Below are 16,595 nucleotides of genomic sequence, written 5' to 3'. Positions count from 1 at the left end.
CTCCGACTTAGTAAGGAGATCTGAATTTCTGGCACAATCCGGCAGTCCTTCAGTGCGCATTCACTGGCTTCAGTGACTACATGCAGTTTGAATATCTCCTAAACCATGCAGGTTTAGGAGATATTCATTTTACCTACAGGTAAGCCTCATTATAGGCTCACCTGTAGGTAAAAATGACCAAGCAGGGGATACAACCACTTTAAATATGAATAATGTTGTCTTCCTGCCATAGCTCCTAACTCTCTTCCTGTTTGCTTGAGAGATTTGGGGTGTTTCATTCCACCTTTGCATGTTCCAGCTACTCTAGAGCAATTGACAAAATATAAAAAAAAAAAATTTAAATATAGAAGGGAAAGTGCAGAATTTAGCATAGCACAGTGGCTAAAGGGTTAGCACTTCCGCTTGGCAACACTAGGGTTGTCAGTTTGAATCCCAACCATGGCACTACCTTGCCTGGAGTTTGCATGTTCTCCCTGTGCATGCAGGTTTTTTTTTTCCCCACACAATCCTGACGATGGCACTACCTGCCTGGAGTTTGCATGTTCTCCCTGTACCTGTGGGGAATTCCTCCCACACTGTCCCAACCATGGTACTACCTGCCTGGAGTTTGCATGTTGTCCTTGTACCTGCGGAGTAGGTTAATTGGCTGCTGTCTAAATTGGCCCTAGTATTTGTATGTATGAATGTGAGTTGGGACCTTAGATTGTAAGCTCCCGGAGGGCAGGGACTGATGTAAATTGATGGTGCTATATAAGGACCTAAAATAAGTAATAAATAAAAATGTGATCATATGAGCACTTATGATATGATATCAGAAATATTATTGAGAATATATCTGTGCTCATCATTCCCACAGGGGAATTAGGGGTTAAATTATGGTGCACACTCCCCCTGTCTCCCAGAAGGTGCTTTTATTACACTACTTTTACACCTGTGCGTTTTGTAGAAATACACAACAGTCTATTTAACATGGTTTCCTAGGGATGTAATTCACACCTGTGCATTTTTCGGCACTGTGTTTTTTTTTAAAAGGGTCTTTTTTTTCAGCAGATTGTGTTTTGTGTGTAATAGACATCAATGGAGTTGCACTAAAAACGCAAGTGTTGCTTTGCAGTTTGTTTTTTCTCTTTAAATACACTATGTATAGCTGGTAGCCAAGGAGCGGGCTGGGAAGCCAGCCGCTGCATCCTTAACAACCGATGAGTTAGCTGTCAGCAGGGTTCCTCACTGACAGCTGACTGTAAAAAAAAGAATTGCCCAGCAGGTCCCCACCCCCCCTGAACCATACCAGGCTGCTGCCCTCAACAAAGGGGAATGCTTTGATGGGGACAAGGGCCTCTTCCCCATGACCCTGGGTGCAGGTTATGGGGGTCTGCAGGCAGGGGGCTTATAGGAATCTGGGGGCCCTCAGATCCTGCCCCCCCTATCTGAATGAGTATGAGGTATGCATTCACCAAAAAAAAATACATACATAATGTCACATAATGTCACAAGGGGGCAGGGCCACCTGGTGATGTCACCTGGCCCTTACCTATTTAAGAACTGTCAAACGGAGGAGCGGGCAGTCGGCGGTTAGCCTTCGTCGAGTGCGGATTGAAGATGGATCTACATTGTGGGACATTGTTTTTTTTTTATGATTTGATTTGATTTGTCAAAATCTGTGTTTTTTTTTTTTTTTTTGACACTTTTTTGGTGAATGAGTAGGGGTACAATGTACCCTTAGGCTCGGTTCACACAGGGGCAACAAGACTTTTGGAGGCAACTTGGACGTGACTTGAGGTGACTTGACGTGATGTGACTTGACGTGACTTGACGCGACTTGACGTGACTTGGACATGACTTACAACACTACTTTAAGTCGCCCCAGGCCAGGCGACTTGCCGCGGCCAATCAGAGAATGAGCTCTCAGGGGGGGGGAACTCCTTTTGAGAGCTGATAATTCTCTGAGAGTCGCCTCTGTATAGACGGAGATCCGACTTGGAGGCGACCTCCATTGAAATCAATGGGTACCAGTCGCCTACAAGTCGGATTGAAGTAGTACAGGAACCTTTTCTGAAGTCGGAGCGACTTCAGTAGTGTGCATTAAGACAGCTCTCATTCACTTACATTGATTTCTACATGTTGTGCGACCTGAGGTGACTTGGGGCGACTTGAAGTCGGATCTGAGTCGCCCCTGTGTGAACCGGCACTAACTCATTCACATGGGGGCCCCCTTGTTAAAAGGGGCTTCCAGATTCTGATAAGTCCCCACCCGCAGACCCCCACAACCACCACCCAGGGTTGTGGGGAAGAGTCCTTTATCCCCACCAACATGGGGACAAGGTGCTTTGGGGTGGGGGGGCCTGGGATAGTTCAGTGAGGGGGGGGCACTTGCTCATCCCCTCCCTTCCCTGACCTTTCGGGCTGCATGCTCGGATAAGGGCCTGATATGGATTTGGGGGTAACCCCACGCCGCTTTTTTCCTGTTTTTTTTTTGCCGGCAATTCTTTTTTTTAACATTCAGCTGGCAGTGGGGAATCCTGTACCTCTGGACCCATTTACATTACATAGCCTCCATACCTCTGGACCCCTTCACATTCCATATAGAATTCTGCCGACAGCTGATGACTCATCTGTTATTAAGGACACGGCAGCCGAAAACTGCATGCAAAAATGCATCAAAAATGTGGGCTTAAAAACCTAGACTTACTCCAAATGTACCATGGATAAAAAGTAAGACAGCCACACACTGTTGATGTATAAATTAGATTTATTCCACCAATGGCTACAAGCCATAGTCCCCACCCAGAGACCTCCACAGTCAAATTCAGTTCACCAAATTGGCCTTAGTGGTAGAAAATGTTGATCTTATGTACATCACTGGTGTGTGGCTGTTCTTCATCCGTGTTACAAGGGAAGCTATTTGGCTTTACCCAAAAAAAGCATTGGATGGGGAAATGACAAAAAGGGGCTTATGTCAATGGTATCAGTTTGACATTAGTTTGGGATACCTCTGGGACCATTCAAAACTCATTGACCTACATTTGACCTTCTTCAAGTGGGTTTTGCATTTCCATAGACTTGTATGAGAATACAAAACCCATTTGAAACAAAGAAAAGCCCATTAGCACAGGCTTGAAAACAGTGACGGTAGCTGCTATAGAATATTTGGATGCAATGAACGGAATGGAACTCCAGAAGCAGCGGCCTGGTTACAACTGGGACTTTTGTAACCACTCTTTCTATGAATTACTGCACTTTATTTCAAGGCTGCGTGAAAAAAGTAGAACAAAGTGCAAAATAAAGAGGTTCCATTTATTAAAAACAGAAGAGCAGGACTGTCAGATTAGTATAGGCAAAAACTCTGCTTTTGTTCCCATTCGTTTTTCCCCATTTTTTTTTATGTTTTTATTTTTTAGTGTAGTCATACAGACTTTTGTAGCTATGTAATTTACCAGTTGTTGTGTTTGCTGCAGCATCCATGGGGGTCGCTGATATATTCTCTGTGGCAGGGTCTTCTGTAGTACTCTCCGCTTCTGTGGTATCTTTGACAAGAACCAATGAAATCCCAATCCATATGAGAAGGCATCCTAATGATTGATTATAAAACAGTTTTCAGGGTTTTGAGTAAGTACCATAACATCTTACTAAAGAAAAAGCTTTTGCGCTAAGTGCACAGATTCTAAAGATAAGAACAGCAGCACTCAAACCATCCTAATACTGGACAAAAATTTACTTATAAAGAACTGGTGCGCTATCCCTTTAAAAGTGGAAGTATAAATCATACAACCAAACCTTAAAATATAGGTAAATAAGTGCAATCATATATATCAAAGGTGCACATCAGACAGACAACAAAAAGTGCAATTTAAATGATAAAAACACAGTTCATCAAAAGTATGAAAGTCCAATAAAAATGTACTGCGCTGAGTGAGAAGTGTACTTCAATGTGAAATTCATATTGTGATTAAACAAAAGACGCATAACACTACCTTCCCCACCACACACACAAACGCACGCACAGACAAACACACACACACACATACACACCTAGGTTCCAACTTACCTCTCCACATTGGAGGCAGCCCCTATAGACTTGAATAGTCCTTACCCCTTTCTTTGGAGTAAGGCACTGTTAAAGTGAATAGAGAATGCAGGTACCAAGAGAATCTGCTACCATCAGAGACAGGTAAGCAGGCACTTAAGTATGATGTGCGGGCAGGGGTGCACCTAGAGCATTTGGCACCAGGGACAATTTCCTATATTTGGCACCCCCCAGGTGGCGCACTGCAACAAACGTCAATGTGCTGACGTCACGTGCAGCGCCTCTGCACACTGTGGCCCAGGAACCCAGAAGAATCTTCCCTCTGCTCCCCCGGAAGGCCACTCTGCAAAAAAAACCCTGCGGCCAGCACCAGACAGAAATACATGTAACTGCCAGTGGCATCACTAGGGTTGGTGTCACCTGGTTCAGTAAAACAAGGTGTCACCTGGTGTAGTAAAACATGGTGTCACCCCTCCCCAAAAAAAAAATGTTTTCCTGTTTTCTGAAAGTGCACCAAAAATGCAGCATGCAGGACTTTTTGGTTCACTTTTAGAAAATGCATAAAAAAACACGCAACCTAATAAAAACCTATAGGACTGCAGCTGTAACTGCGGGAAAAATGTAGGAAGACCCCCTTTACATTACACAGCTCCCGTACCTCTTGACCCCTTTACATTACACAGCTCTGCACATCTGGACCCCTTTACATTACACAGCCCTCGTACCTCTGGACCCTTTTACATTACACAGCCCCCACACCTCTGGATCCCTTTACATTACATGGACCCCACACCTCTGGAGCCCTTTACATTATACAGCCCCCTGAACCTCTGGACCCTTTTATATTACACAGCCCCCACACATCTGCACACCTTTATATTACACAGCTCCGTGCCTCTGGACACATTTAAGTTTTACAGCCCCCACTACACCTCTGGACCCCTTTTACATTACAAAACCACCGCACCTTTGGACCCTTTACATTACACAGCCCCCTAGCATCTCTGGTCCCCTTTACATTACACAGCCCACTCACATCTCTGGATCTCTTTACATTACTTGGCCCCCACACCTCTGGACCCCTTTAGATTATACAGCCCCCACACCTCTGGAACTCTTTACATTACACAGCCCCCCAAACTTCTGGACCCCTTTACATTACACAGCCCCTGCACCTCTGGACCCCTTTACATTACACAGTCCTCACATCTCTGGGCCCCTTTACATTACACAGCTCCCCCACACACCTTTGGAAAGCCCTCAGGCTTTCACACTGGAGACAAAACAGTGGCTGTTTCAGGGTGCTTTGCAGGCACTAGTTTTAGCACTGTAGCACGTGCAAAGTGCCCCAATGTGAAAAGGGTCTTAGGGATATTTCAGCTGCGCACCTTGACTTAATCATGCTTGCACACAGCCCAGTGTGTTGGGGATAGTACTCAAATTGCCAGAGGTCATCTTTTTCCAAATCTGTGTACAGAACTTGATGTCTAAATTTAAAGGGACTTCTATAGCATTGGACATGTTGATATAAGCACCATGCAGTCTTAAATTTATCATGTACTCATATACTCACCAGTTTAGTACAATAACCCAAAGCAACCAGCTAGGATTCATCTTCTTCTAGCGAATAATAGAAATATATAGCCTCAACAATTTGTTCTTCATCTCTGCTAAATCATCCCATGGATATATTTGTGAAAAAATTTTCCACTCACCTTGAAGTGTGATCCGATGGTGTTTGATCCCCATTTCTTAGGCAAAACGTACAGATTGACCTACAAAACCAAACAGAATATATGTATATGACACTAGTATTTCCGTAATCCTTTTAAAGCAGTTTTTGGAGATTTGGATTTCCTTTTCAAATTAAACAGGGATCATACTTTTATAGTGTCTGATCACTTGCTTTATAAGTAAATTAGATACAGAATTAGGGACATTTATCAAGCAATTTGGCAACACAATCTCATGCATCAGATATATTTTAAATCTGGGGTCAGCAACCAGTAGATCACGGCCAGGTGACTGGTAGATCGCGGTCTGGGCTTGCTGACCCATCATCTCAGAGCATCAAACAGAGTGCAATGCAGAGGGACCACCTGTAAAGCTGAAGCTGTAGTAGGGAGCAAGAACTGCATAAGCCGATGCCTCCTCTGTAGTGCTGGTTCCTGTCCCATGCGGAGTGAAACCAACTGCACTCCACTTCTTATCCCGGCTAGCCAGTGGCGGCAGGTGCTAAAAAAAATTTGGGGGGGGGGGGGGCAAGCAAACTGAAAAATACTGAAACAAAAACTTAAAATGCAGTCACTATGCCCAACATCTGCAACCACTGTGCCCCATCAATTGCAGCCTCTGTGCCCATCAATTTGTTAAAAAAAACACCCCTGCCGCTGGAATTCAGGTGCCCGGCATCCAAAAAGGGGCCGGACGCCTGAATAGGGGGTGGCAACAGTGGCCATGGATAGATTCATGCAATGCAATGCAATGCATGAATCTATCCATTTGTCATATCGGGGATGGCGTGACAGAGCCAGCATGGACGGGCCAGCAGCAGGAAAGAAGAAAGCTTTAGGTCAGTGTGAAGCAATACACTGGGCATAATAGTATACGGCTGCTTTCACACTGATGCGCTGTGGTTTACACTGCACACCACGGGTGCAGTGCAGTTTACCTGGGGGTTTGCTGCACTTAACCATAACTTCAATTATGTCCTGCGGGTTTGGTGTGCTTTCAGAAAGTGCACCACACCTGCAGGATATAATAGAAGTCTATGGCAAAGTGCAGCTAACTGTAAAGTTGAAGACTGTACACTGTGCTGCAACTGTGGTGCAGGTAAACCGCAGCACATCAGTGTGAAAAAAGCTTTATAGGTGGCTCCGAACAGTAATGCCGCGTATACACAATCAGAATTCCGGCCAGAAAAAGACCGATGAGAGCTTTTCATCGGAAAATACGACCGTGTGTATGTTCCATCGGAATTTAGCTGTCCGAATACCCGCCAGCCAAAAATTGATAGCATGACGGAAAAACTTTCTATCGGTAATTCCGATCGTGTGTATGCAATTCCGACACGTCAAAAATCACGCATGCTCAGATTCAACTACGAAACAGAAGCTATTGGCTACTGGCTATTGAACTTCCCTTTTCTAGTCGCGTCATACGTGTTGTACGTCATCATGTTAAAAACGATCGGAATTTGGTATAACCATGTGTAGGCAAGACAGCTTGAGCTGAATTCCGTTGGAATTCCGTCGGGAAAACCATCAGAGCTTTTTCCGATGAGAATTCCGATCGTGTGTACGCGGCATAAGGGTGCCTCTGCAACTAAGGGCTCATTCACAAATGCAGCAGTTACTGCTGCTTCTCTGAAAAGCCATCTGAGTGTGTTTGACAGGTAGTGAGGAGGTGATATGTTGCCCTCCTCACCACCTGATTTAAACCCATGATTGGCATGCAATGTATGCGATTGCAACACAGAAGTACACTGTCAAAACTGGATGACATTGTGGGTGATCTTTGGCTTCTTCCATGTTGTTCAGGTAGATCTCCACCTCTTTAAGGTTGCCTACCCCTGCTTTAAATATACTGTATGTTTTTTCAACGCTTCGTATTACCATTGCCATGTACTCCTATAAAACAAGTATCCTGTTCTCTTTGCATTGTTTTATTTGTGTGAAATACCTGGTAATCCTGCCAGTCCCCCTATATTCCTATTTTAAACTTACTATGCCAGGCCTGGAAGCACATCCATCCCAGCATAGTCAGTTTTCTTCTTTGCTTTCTACTTGGGAGTACAGCCTGCCTGTACTCCAATGGTTAGACTTGTGCTGACATCAGTGGCTGCCCGTCTCCCCTATCCATGTGACCGGCCCCCTGATCTACATACAAGGACACCAGTCACATGGATTCCAATGGGGGGGGTGTTTTTTTGTTTTTTTTTAAGCACGTGATTAGAGCCAGAGGCTCTAGTAGGCTTAAAAAAAGGGTGGGCTCGGGCGTAGAACACTGCACTCTGAGCCCACCCAGTTGTGTGACAACAGCAAATGAATATTCGTTATTCTCACAATAATTCGACTCCCAGCCAATCAGGAAGTGGGTTATGAGACCTGTACCAGATTGGCCAAAACAGCAGGCAATCCTATTGGACGCCTAGGAGGAGGGAGGAGGAGGAGAGAGGAGAGCATGGTCCGAGGAGAAGATCCACCAGCCATCACTGAATTGGCTCACCCACAGCGGTGCTCCCCGGGTTGGATGGGAGGGAGGGGAAATTGGATTGAGGAGGTAAGGAGGCCGTCCAACTCACACGCACATGGGGGGGGGCATTCCCCCCATTCATTTCCCTCGAGAGGGGGGTAGATTGACTCATCTCCCGCTGCGGGGGTGTGGTGGTTGGCGCCCCCCGAATTATCGAGCACTAGCCACTACTGGCTGATACACCCCCCCCTGCTCTGCTCTTCTCTGGGAGGATAAGTGTCTGTTGTTTCTCTGCCTCCTGCTGACGACCCTCCCAAAACACCCACAGCCCTTCACTAGGAAGACTTATGCCGCTTACACACAACCGGACTTTTCGAGGGACTAGGTCTGACGGACTTTCGGCGGAGTTCTGACGGAATTCTGACGGACTTTCTGAATGAACGGACTTGGCCACACACAATTACACCAAAGTCCGATAGATTCGAACGTGATGACGTACGACCGGACTAGAATAAGGAAGTTCATAGCCAGTAGCCAATAGCTGCCCTCGCGTCGGTTCTTGTCCGTCGGACTAGCATACACACGAGCGGATTTCTCGGTAGGAAGTGGGTCCGGTGGAGTTTCTGGCGGAAAAATTTGAAACATGTTCCATTTCTAAAGTCTGTCGGATTTTTGCAAATCAAAAGTCCTCTGTAGCCTACACACGATCGAATGGTCCGCCGGAATCGTTCCGTCGGACCTCTGATGTTGAAAAGTCCGGTCGTGTGTACGCGGCATGAGTGTACTGGGGTTTCTTAGCCTGCTGCTGACACTCCCCCTACACTACTCTTCATTGGGAAAATCCGTTATTGCTCTTTCTTTGCCTCCTGCTGACACCTCCCCCCTGCAGTCTCCGCCCACCACCTCTCTGAACCCCTGAGAACAGAGATTATGTGATCACTTAAAGATAAAAAAAAATTAGTATAACGTTTTATTATATATGAATAGACAGATTCTCACTCCAAACAGATGCACAAATAAAGTGGTTCTAAAGGCAGGGGGTTCTTTTTTTACCTTAATGCATTCTGTGCATTAAGGTAAAAAACCTTCTGCAAGCACCGTGCCCCCCTTATACTTACCTGAACCTGATCTTGATCCACCGATGTGCATGACAGCTGCGGCTCTCTTAGCTCTCTCTCCTCTTTGTCATAGACACAGCAGCAGGAACCATTAGCTTCTGCTGTTGTCAATCACAACCAGTGAGAAGGGAGACACATAGAGGTGGCTCGGGAGCGAGCACGCACAAGTACCCCCAGAGCAAGCCGCTTGCTGTGGGCGCACTCGGGAGGAGGGAGGAGCCAGGAGCACCGGCGAGGGACCTGAGAAGAAGAGGATCTGAGATGCTCTGTGCAAAACCATTGCGAAGAACAGGTAAGTATAACATGTTTGTTATTTTTTTTTTAAATAAAACATTTGCCTATAGAATCAGTGGTCAAGGTAGGTTTAATTTTGTCACTACTGTCGATGAGCAGCAGAGAGAGGAATGTATTAGTGAAGCTGAACTCTTATAGTGGGTTTCTGCCCTGCTGTTTAGCATTGCCTTTCTGTGCTACAGGATTGATAACTGTCCCCCAATGTGTTTCTATAGTAATAAATTAATAGAACAGTTTTGCCAAAATAATATTTGAATACTATACCTTTTCCCCAGCCTTCTTTGACTTAAAGTATAACTAAAGGCAAAACTTTTTTTTTTTAGTTTTAAATATAGTGGAGAAGGATTACAAACATGTCCATTTTTATTGTTGTCTATGTCCCCTTTAGACAGAATCACCCTCTTTATTTATCCTGTTTACAGTTCTCTATAAAGAATGAAAGTGAATGACTATCCATAATTTTGTGTTGTCAAACAGGAGTAAAGGGAAAATCCTCCAATCAGGACACTAGTTCTGGTGACCCTGTGACAACCAGGGATTCTTTCATGTTGGAGGGCTTTCCCCTCACTCCCTGTTTTGGCTATGGGACAGGAAGTTTATGGAAATCTCTCCAATAAGACACAGATGGTGAAACAGAAGGGGTTACCCTCCTTTATGCTATCCAAAAAAAATAAAAAAATCCTTTAGTTCTATTTTACAGGAAATCTGTACCAAGACAAATACAGTAAAACCTTGGATTGTGAGCGATTGAATTCGTTCCAGAAAAATGCTTGTATTCTAAAGCACTTGTATATCACCTGTGTGATTGGCTCACTGATTTTCCCAGAAGTCTGCACTAACATACAAGTCAGATTTTTGGCATCCCTTGTAATAAAAATGTCAATTTGGTGAGATACTCCCAAAGGGAAATCACGTCTAAAGGGGTGCAGAGCTTGTCAATTTCCTCCTTATACTCTTGCAGGTACAGCAGGTGATTGATAATTATAAAACCACTCCCATACAGATTTACTCTGAACATAGACACACTATTCTTTCAGAATCGCAAAAGGAAGGAATCTGCAACAAAGTTGGTTAAAATCCTTGCAATGTACATAGATCACCCAGAGGGGAATGTTTTTTCTCAACAGACGTGGAGTTAAAAATAAAAATGTATTGAACAAAAAAAGGTCTGGCTCGTTTACAGCTGCCGTTATTAAAATCTACTATTGAAATGCAGCTTGTAGGTTGCAGAGATTTGCTACTCCATTATTGCAGAGTTTACTAAGGTTGAAGGGCTTGCAATCAGGGCTGCTGATACAGCCCGTACAGCCTACCTGAGGGGGCCCCCTTCAGCTCCACCCCTGGCCCCGCCCATGGTCCCTCCTTCAGCCCCCCCTGTCCTAGCCCCTCCCCAGACCCCGTCTTGAAACAAAGTGCAGGTTTGTCTACAAGTGATAGGCATGGCTGGCACTGTCTGCAGCACATTATGGCATTGGCGGCACTGTCTGTAGCACATTACGGCATTGGCGGCATGGGTGACACTGTCTGTAGCACATTACGGCATTGGCGGCACTGTCTCTGCAGGCAGCACATGCGTTATGGGCCATAAAGCATGTGCTACCGGCAGACAGTGCCGCCAATGCTGTAACGTGCTGCAAACAGTGCCAGCCGTGACACTAATGGCATAACGCATGTGCTACTTGCTGACAGTGCACCCATGCCGCCAATGACATATTGTGCTGCAGACAGGGCCACCCATGCTGCCAATGGCATAATGCCATTGGCAGCATGGATGGCACTGTCTCTGCAGGCATCACATGCGTTATGACATTAGCGTCATGGGTGGCACTGTCTGCAGCACAATATGGCATTGGCAGCATGGGTGGCAATGTCTGCAGGCAGCACATGTCTTATGGGCCATAACGCATGTGCTACCTGCAGACAGTGCCACCCATGCCACCAATGCCATATTCTGCTGCAGACAGTGCCACCCATGCTGCTAATACCATAATGTATATACGCTGCTGCATCAGTAGTAGATCTTGAATTCCCCCCCAAGCAAGCACACACCTGTGTCATTTTTAGCTGGGCTCCATGAGGCACTTCTTCCCTGATCCTGCTGCTGCCTGGACTGGAGTGTCCAACTGTCCACAAATGATTCCATTCAGATGCAATCATGTCAATGATGCCAGCTACTTATTTTTTGTGTTCTGCCACCGCCGCTCGCCTCACTGGCACTTCTCGCAAGAGGAGGGGGAGGAATCACTCCACGGCGCCAAGGGGGACGGCACGATAGAGGACGCACTGGCTGGGACTTGAGCCACAGCCAGCATGAAGAGCGGGTGCAGAAGAGGTATTCTTCCGCACCCGAAATAGAAGAAATAGTCCCTCCCCTGCCGCCACCTAGTCTGCAGATAGCTATCTGCACACAAAAAAAAAACGTAAAAATAACCGGGGGGAGGTGGGGGCTATTTGGTTGGTAGTTGAGCCGGATCGGCCATGGCTGGAGGATTTTTTTTTTTTATATTATTTATCTGCTCAGCTTGCCTGGGCCCCCCTGCTGGCCCGGCCAAGCACAACAGGGCCAGTCGTACTGGCCTATCAGCGGCCCTGCTTGCAATAGTTTGTCAGCCGTTCGATGAATGCCAGTGCTATAATCTATAATCTCAAGATGTATCCTAGTCCATCATCTACTGCTTTTATCTAAACTAGACCAAATACTATACTTGTCTGACTTCCAATCCCAACAAAGGAACTTAAAGTTTAACTAAAGGCAAAATGTTTTTTTTTTGTGTGTGTATGTAAAGGATGGTTATAACTCCTGTCACATCTCCGCAGCAGCTCCGGTGCATCTTTTGGTCCTTTTCAGGTTTGAATTCAGCCAAAAATACGGGCTGAAATCGGACTTGAAACTGTGAATAGAAAAGCACTGGACTCCCGCTGTGAGCCGCTGCGTGTTTATAGTGTGAACCTTGCCTTAGTTGTGTACTCACTTGTTGCCAGCACTTTAGACATTAATGGCTGTGTGTTGAGTTATTTTGAGGGGACAGCAAATTTACACTGTAATACTGTACACTCACTACTTTACATTGAAGCAAAGTATCGTTTCTTCAGTGTTGTCACATGAAAAGATATACTAAAATATTTACAAAAATGTGAGGGGTGTACTCACTTTTGTGAGAAACATTATGCGTGCAGGGGAGGCTGATATAAAAACAAATTCAGATATTTACACTAGTCGCAGCAGCTTTAAACCCAGGGAGACAAAGCAGGAGAGTGTAGCACCCTATACCAATAGGTAGGTGCTAGTAATAGTTTTTTTTACTAGGAACTGTCAGCACAGGCAAATTTAGGCAGGCCTATGCTGCAAGCTAGGCCTGTCTGTTTTGATCTGGGGGGCTGGGAGTGGTCAGAGTAGCAGTGGGTGTGACCACCTGTGCTCCATTTCTGAGGCACCTCCCCTGCTTCCACGGGGAATATTCTCTTGGAAGAGGGGCAGGGCCTATAACTGGAGTGGCAGGCAGCTCATGTGGGAGCCCTGACCAATCCCCATCTGGTATTGGCAGGGGGCAGGCCTCCTATATAAGCTGAGATAACATGCCACTGGGGGGGAGATATCGGCTGAGTGAAGTGAGGAATGGAATAATAGGCAGCAGCAAGAGGGCACCCCCTTCTGGGGGGGGGGGGGTGTACTGATCGCAGGAGGAGGCCCAGGGAGAGCTGTGAAGGAACTTTGCCTCTATACGGCCATTGGCAATGTCTTTATCATCACACGGTCGGTGATAAAGAACTCCTGGAGCAGAGGGGCAGGTGAAGCTGTCGGAACGTATGGTCTGGTCAAGTTCCTCATCAAGGACTCAGGGCAGTTGAAGGTCGGGGGAACTTTACTTCTACACAGTCATTAGCAAAATCTTCATCATTTACACAACGAATGATGAGGAGTCCTGGATCAGAGGAGAGACTGTGGGGATCCGTGTCAAATCGATGTGGCCTGAGGGCACAGGATTTGCAAGCTGGGCTGGCTGGGAACAGTAGTCCATTATCCAAGTGAATGCTTTTAACCTACTAGGCCTCTGGGGAGAGGTACTGCAGGCCTTTGGCTTAGTAGAAGCGAGCAACCAGAGCCTGTTTAACCACTTGCTTACTGGGCACTTAAACCCCCCTCAGTCCCAGACCAATTTTCAGCTTTCAGCGCTGATGCACTTTGAGTGACAATTGCGCGGGCATACAACACTGTACCCAAATGAAATTTTTATCATTTTTTTCCCACAAATAGAGCTTTCTTTTGGTGGTATTTAGTTACAGCTCGGAGTTTTATTTTTTGCTAAACAAACAAAAAAAGATGCAAAAAAAAAAAAAAAAAAAATCATGTTTTAATAGTTTGTTATAAAATTTTGCAAACGGGTCATTTTTCTCCTTCATTGAAGTGCGCTGATTAGGCGGCACTGATGGGCTGCATTGGTGGGCACTGATGGGCTGCATTGGTGGGCACTGATGGGCTGCATTGGTGGGCACTGATGGGCTGCACTGGTGGGCACTGATAGGCATAGTTAAGGCGGCACTAATAGGCACAGATAAGGCGGCACCGATGGGCACAGATAAGGCGGCACTGATGGGCAAAGATGGGCACAGATAAGATGGCACGGATGGGTGGCACGGATAATTGGCACGGATGGGTGGCACGGATGGGCACTGATAGGTACCACAGATAGATGGGACTGATGGGCACTGATAGGTGGCACTGATAGGTGGCTCTGATAGGTGGCACTGCTGGGCACTGATGGGCGGCACTGCTGGGCACTGATGGGCGGCACTGCTGGGCACTGATGGGCGGCACTGGGGTGCAGCACCTTTGAGGCAGATTGGGTGGCACTGTGGGTGGCACTGTGGGGTGGCACTGTGGGTGGCACTGTGGGTGGCACTGTGGGTGGCACTGTGGGCACTATGGGCACTGACAGGGGGCACTGACGGGAGGCACTTACTTTTTCTTTTATTTTACTTCAGGATGGCACTGCGGGAGGCAGGTGGGCACAGGCAGGTGGCAGGTGGGCACATGTATTGATGGCCGTGATCGGGACTGATGTCCCGATCACGGCCGCCGGTGATCGGCTTTTTTTTTCTCTCCTCGCGCTGTCAGCGCGAGGAGGAATAATAGCCGATTACCGGCTCCGTTCTATCACATGATCAGCTGTCATTGGCTGACAGCTGATCACGTGATAAGGGGTCGGGATCGACCCCTTACACGGATCGGTGATCAGGCGAGTCTCACGGACTCGCCGATCACAGAGCGCGCCGCGCGCGCCCCTCAGGGGGCGCGCAGGCCGCTCGTAACCAGGACGACGTCAATAGACGTAGTCCTGAAAATGTAGGTCCGCGCTAATGCCGTCATTTGGCAATAGCGCGGATCTGAAGTGGTTAAGGACTGATTCAGAGTGGGTCCTTCTTGCTCATAGAAGATGTGGCATTACTTGTGGGGGCGCATGCGCGGCGCGATGGAGAGCGGACGTCCATAGAGAGAGCTCCAGAGGCACGGAGACTTCTCGCCTTCCCGCAGGGCTAATATCCCACCAAACCTAACCGAAATTGCCAGACACCCCTGCGGGAACTCCGGGTGTATGCCGTCCCGCAAAAAACTGAAAAACAAGCCGCAAGGGTCGCTTTCAACTTACCTCCTCCGCACAACTCCCAGAACAAGCATGGCTAAAGATGGCGCCCAGGCGCGGCGATCCGCTTTATCTCCGGAAGTCTGCCCTGGAATCTCCTCTCCTGTCCAGGATGATGGTGAGTGCCCCGCACATCTCACTAAAGCAGATTTGGAAGATAGCCTGACATCCATGTATGAAAAGTTAGCTGGGACTTTCCAATCAGAGCTGCACAAAGCTACGAACACTTTATCATTGGAAATTACGAACCTAGGCAACCGAACGGATATCCTAGAGACCAAACACGATGAGTTGGCACTAGCGCATGTGGATCTTCGTAAAGAATACGAATCCCTTGCCGACAACTTTCACATGGTTCAATCACAGGTCGAGGACCTCGACAATCGTAACCGCAGAAATAACCTTCGTTTGCGTGGCATTCCCGAAACTGTCACCGACCTCACTGCGGCGGCCATTAAAATATTTCTATCTCTTCTCCCCACTACCCCTTCTTCAGCGTTCACATGCGACAGGATACATAGGGCTCTCCGCCCCAAGCCTCCCGCAGACAAACCGCCTCGAGACATCATTCTGTGTCTCAAAGACTATTTAACTAAGGAAGAAATCCTGCGCTCGGCAAGAAATTCCACCAATATTGAATTGGAGGGAAACAAAATTCAAATCTATCCAGATATCTCCCAAGCTACATTAGACCGTAGACGTAAGATGAAAGAAGTCACCTCTGTGCTACAAGCTGCTAGGATCCGCTACAGATGGGGATTCCCGTTTAAACTTACGATACCTCATAATGGTTCAACATATACAGCATACAACGCAACAGAAGGAAAGGAGATACTGATTAAGCTGGGCCTCATGGAACCGAATACTCCAAACCGCCGCCCTTCTACACCGGCACCTAGTCCTATTTGGAACACACCTTCTTCACGCCGTGGTCAAGGTAGTTGGCGCCAATCCCTCCGTGACAAGCCAGCCTGATTCATCATTTCCCTCACGTTTTTGGTCATCACGAACTCAAACTTTAATCCAACAGCTATTTTTTACCCACTAGCCGTTGGCCACTTGGCCTATTTGTTCACCACTTAACATTTCAATCCGTCCTCTATGACCAGTCTCTAGGTCTATGGCTGAACATTGGGTTTTCCCCCCCCTACCCCCCCTGCCCCCCATACCCCCCCTCCCCTGTGTGTCTACTTTTTTCTTCACCCTTTTCGCCTTTTATATCCAACAAAATGGGGACGGCCTTCCTACACCTATGCACTTTTAAGTTTGTTACTGTAGTCCTGTTGGGCGGCTGGTCTCCCCTCGTCCGCTGTTATGCCCCCC

At 46.9% G+C, this 16,595-nt stretch overlaps 1 protein-coding gene across 2 annotated transcripts in view; it reads right to left on the bottom strand.

Moving 5' to 3' along the window:
- The window catches only part of LOC143982799 (uncharacterized), an 89,272-nt gene that overhangs the window by 36,211 nt on the left and 36,466 nt on the right, over positions 1 to 16,595 (bottom strand). For both annotated transcript variants that reach the window (XM_077481812.1, XM_077481813.1), the window contains 2 exons: positions 5,740 to 5,799; positions 3,435 to 3,569 (listed from right to left, as the gene is read on the bottom strand). In XM_077481812.1, coding sequence (XP_077337938.1) covers positions 3,435 to 3,569; positions 5,740 to 5,773 — 169 coding nt within the window. In that variant the 5' untranslated portion in view covers positions 5,774 to 5,799. The remainder of the gene's footprint in view (positions 1 to 3,434; positions 3,570 to 5,739; positions 5,800 to 16,595) is intronic.

The sequence above is a fragment of the Lithobates pipiens genome, unplaced genomic scaffold, assembly GCF_037356315.1.
Source record: "Lithobates pipiens isolate NorthernLeopardFrog02 unplaced genomic scaffold, aLitPip1_a1.2 Scaffold_16, whole genome shotgun sequence".
Classification (NCBI taxonomy): domain Eukaryota; kingdom Metazoa; phylum Chordata; class Amphibia; order Anura; family Ranidae; genus Lithobates; species Lithobates pipiens.
This window is presented reverse-complemented; position numbering and strand designations above follow the sequence as displayed.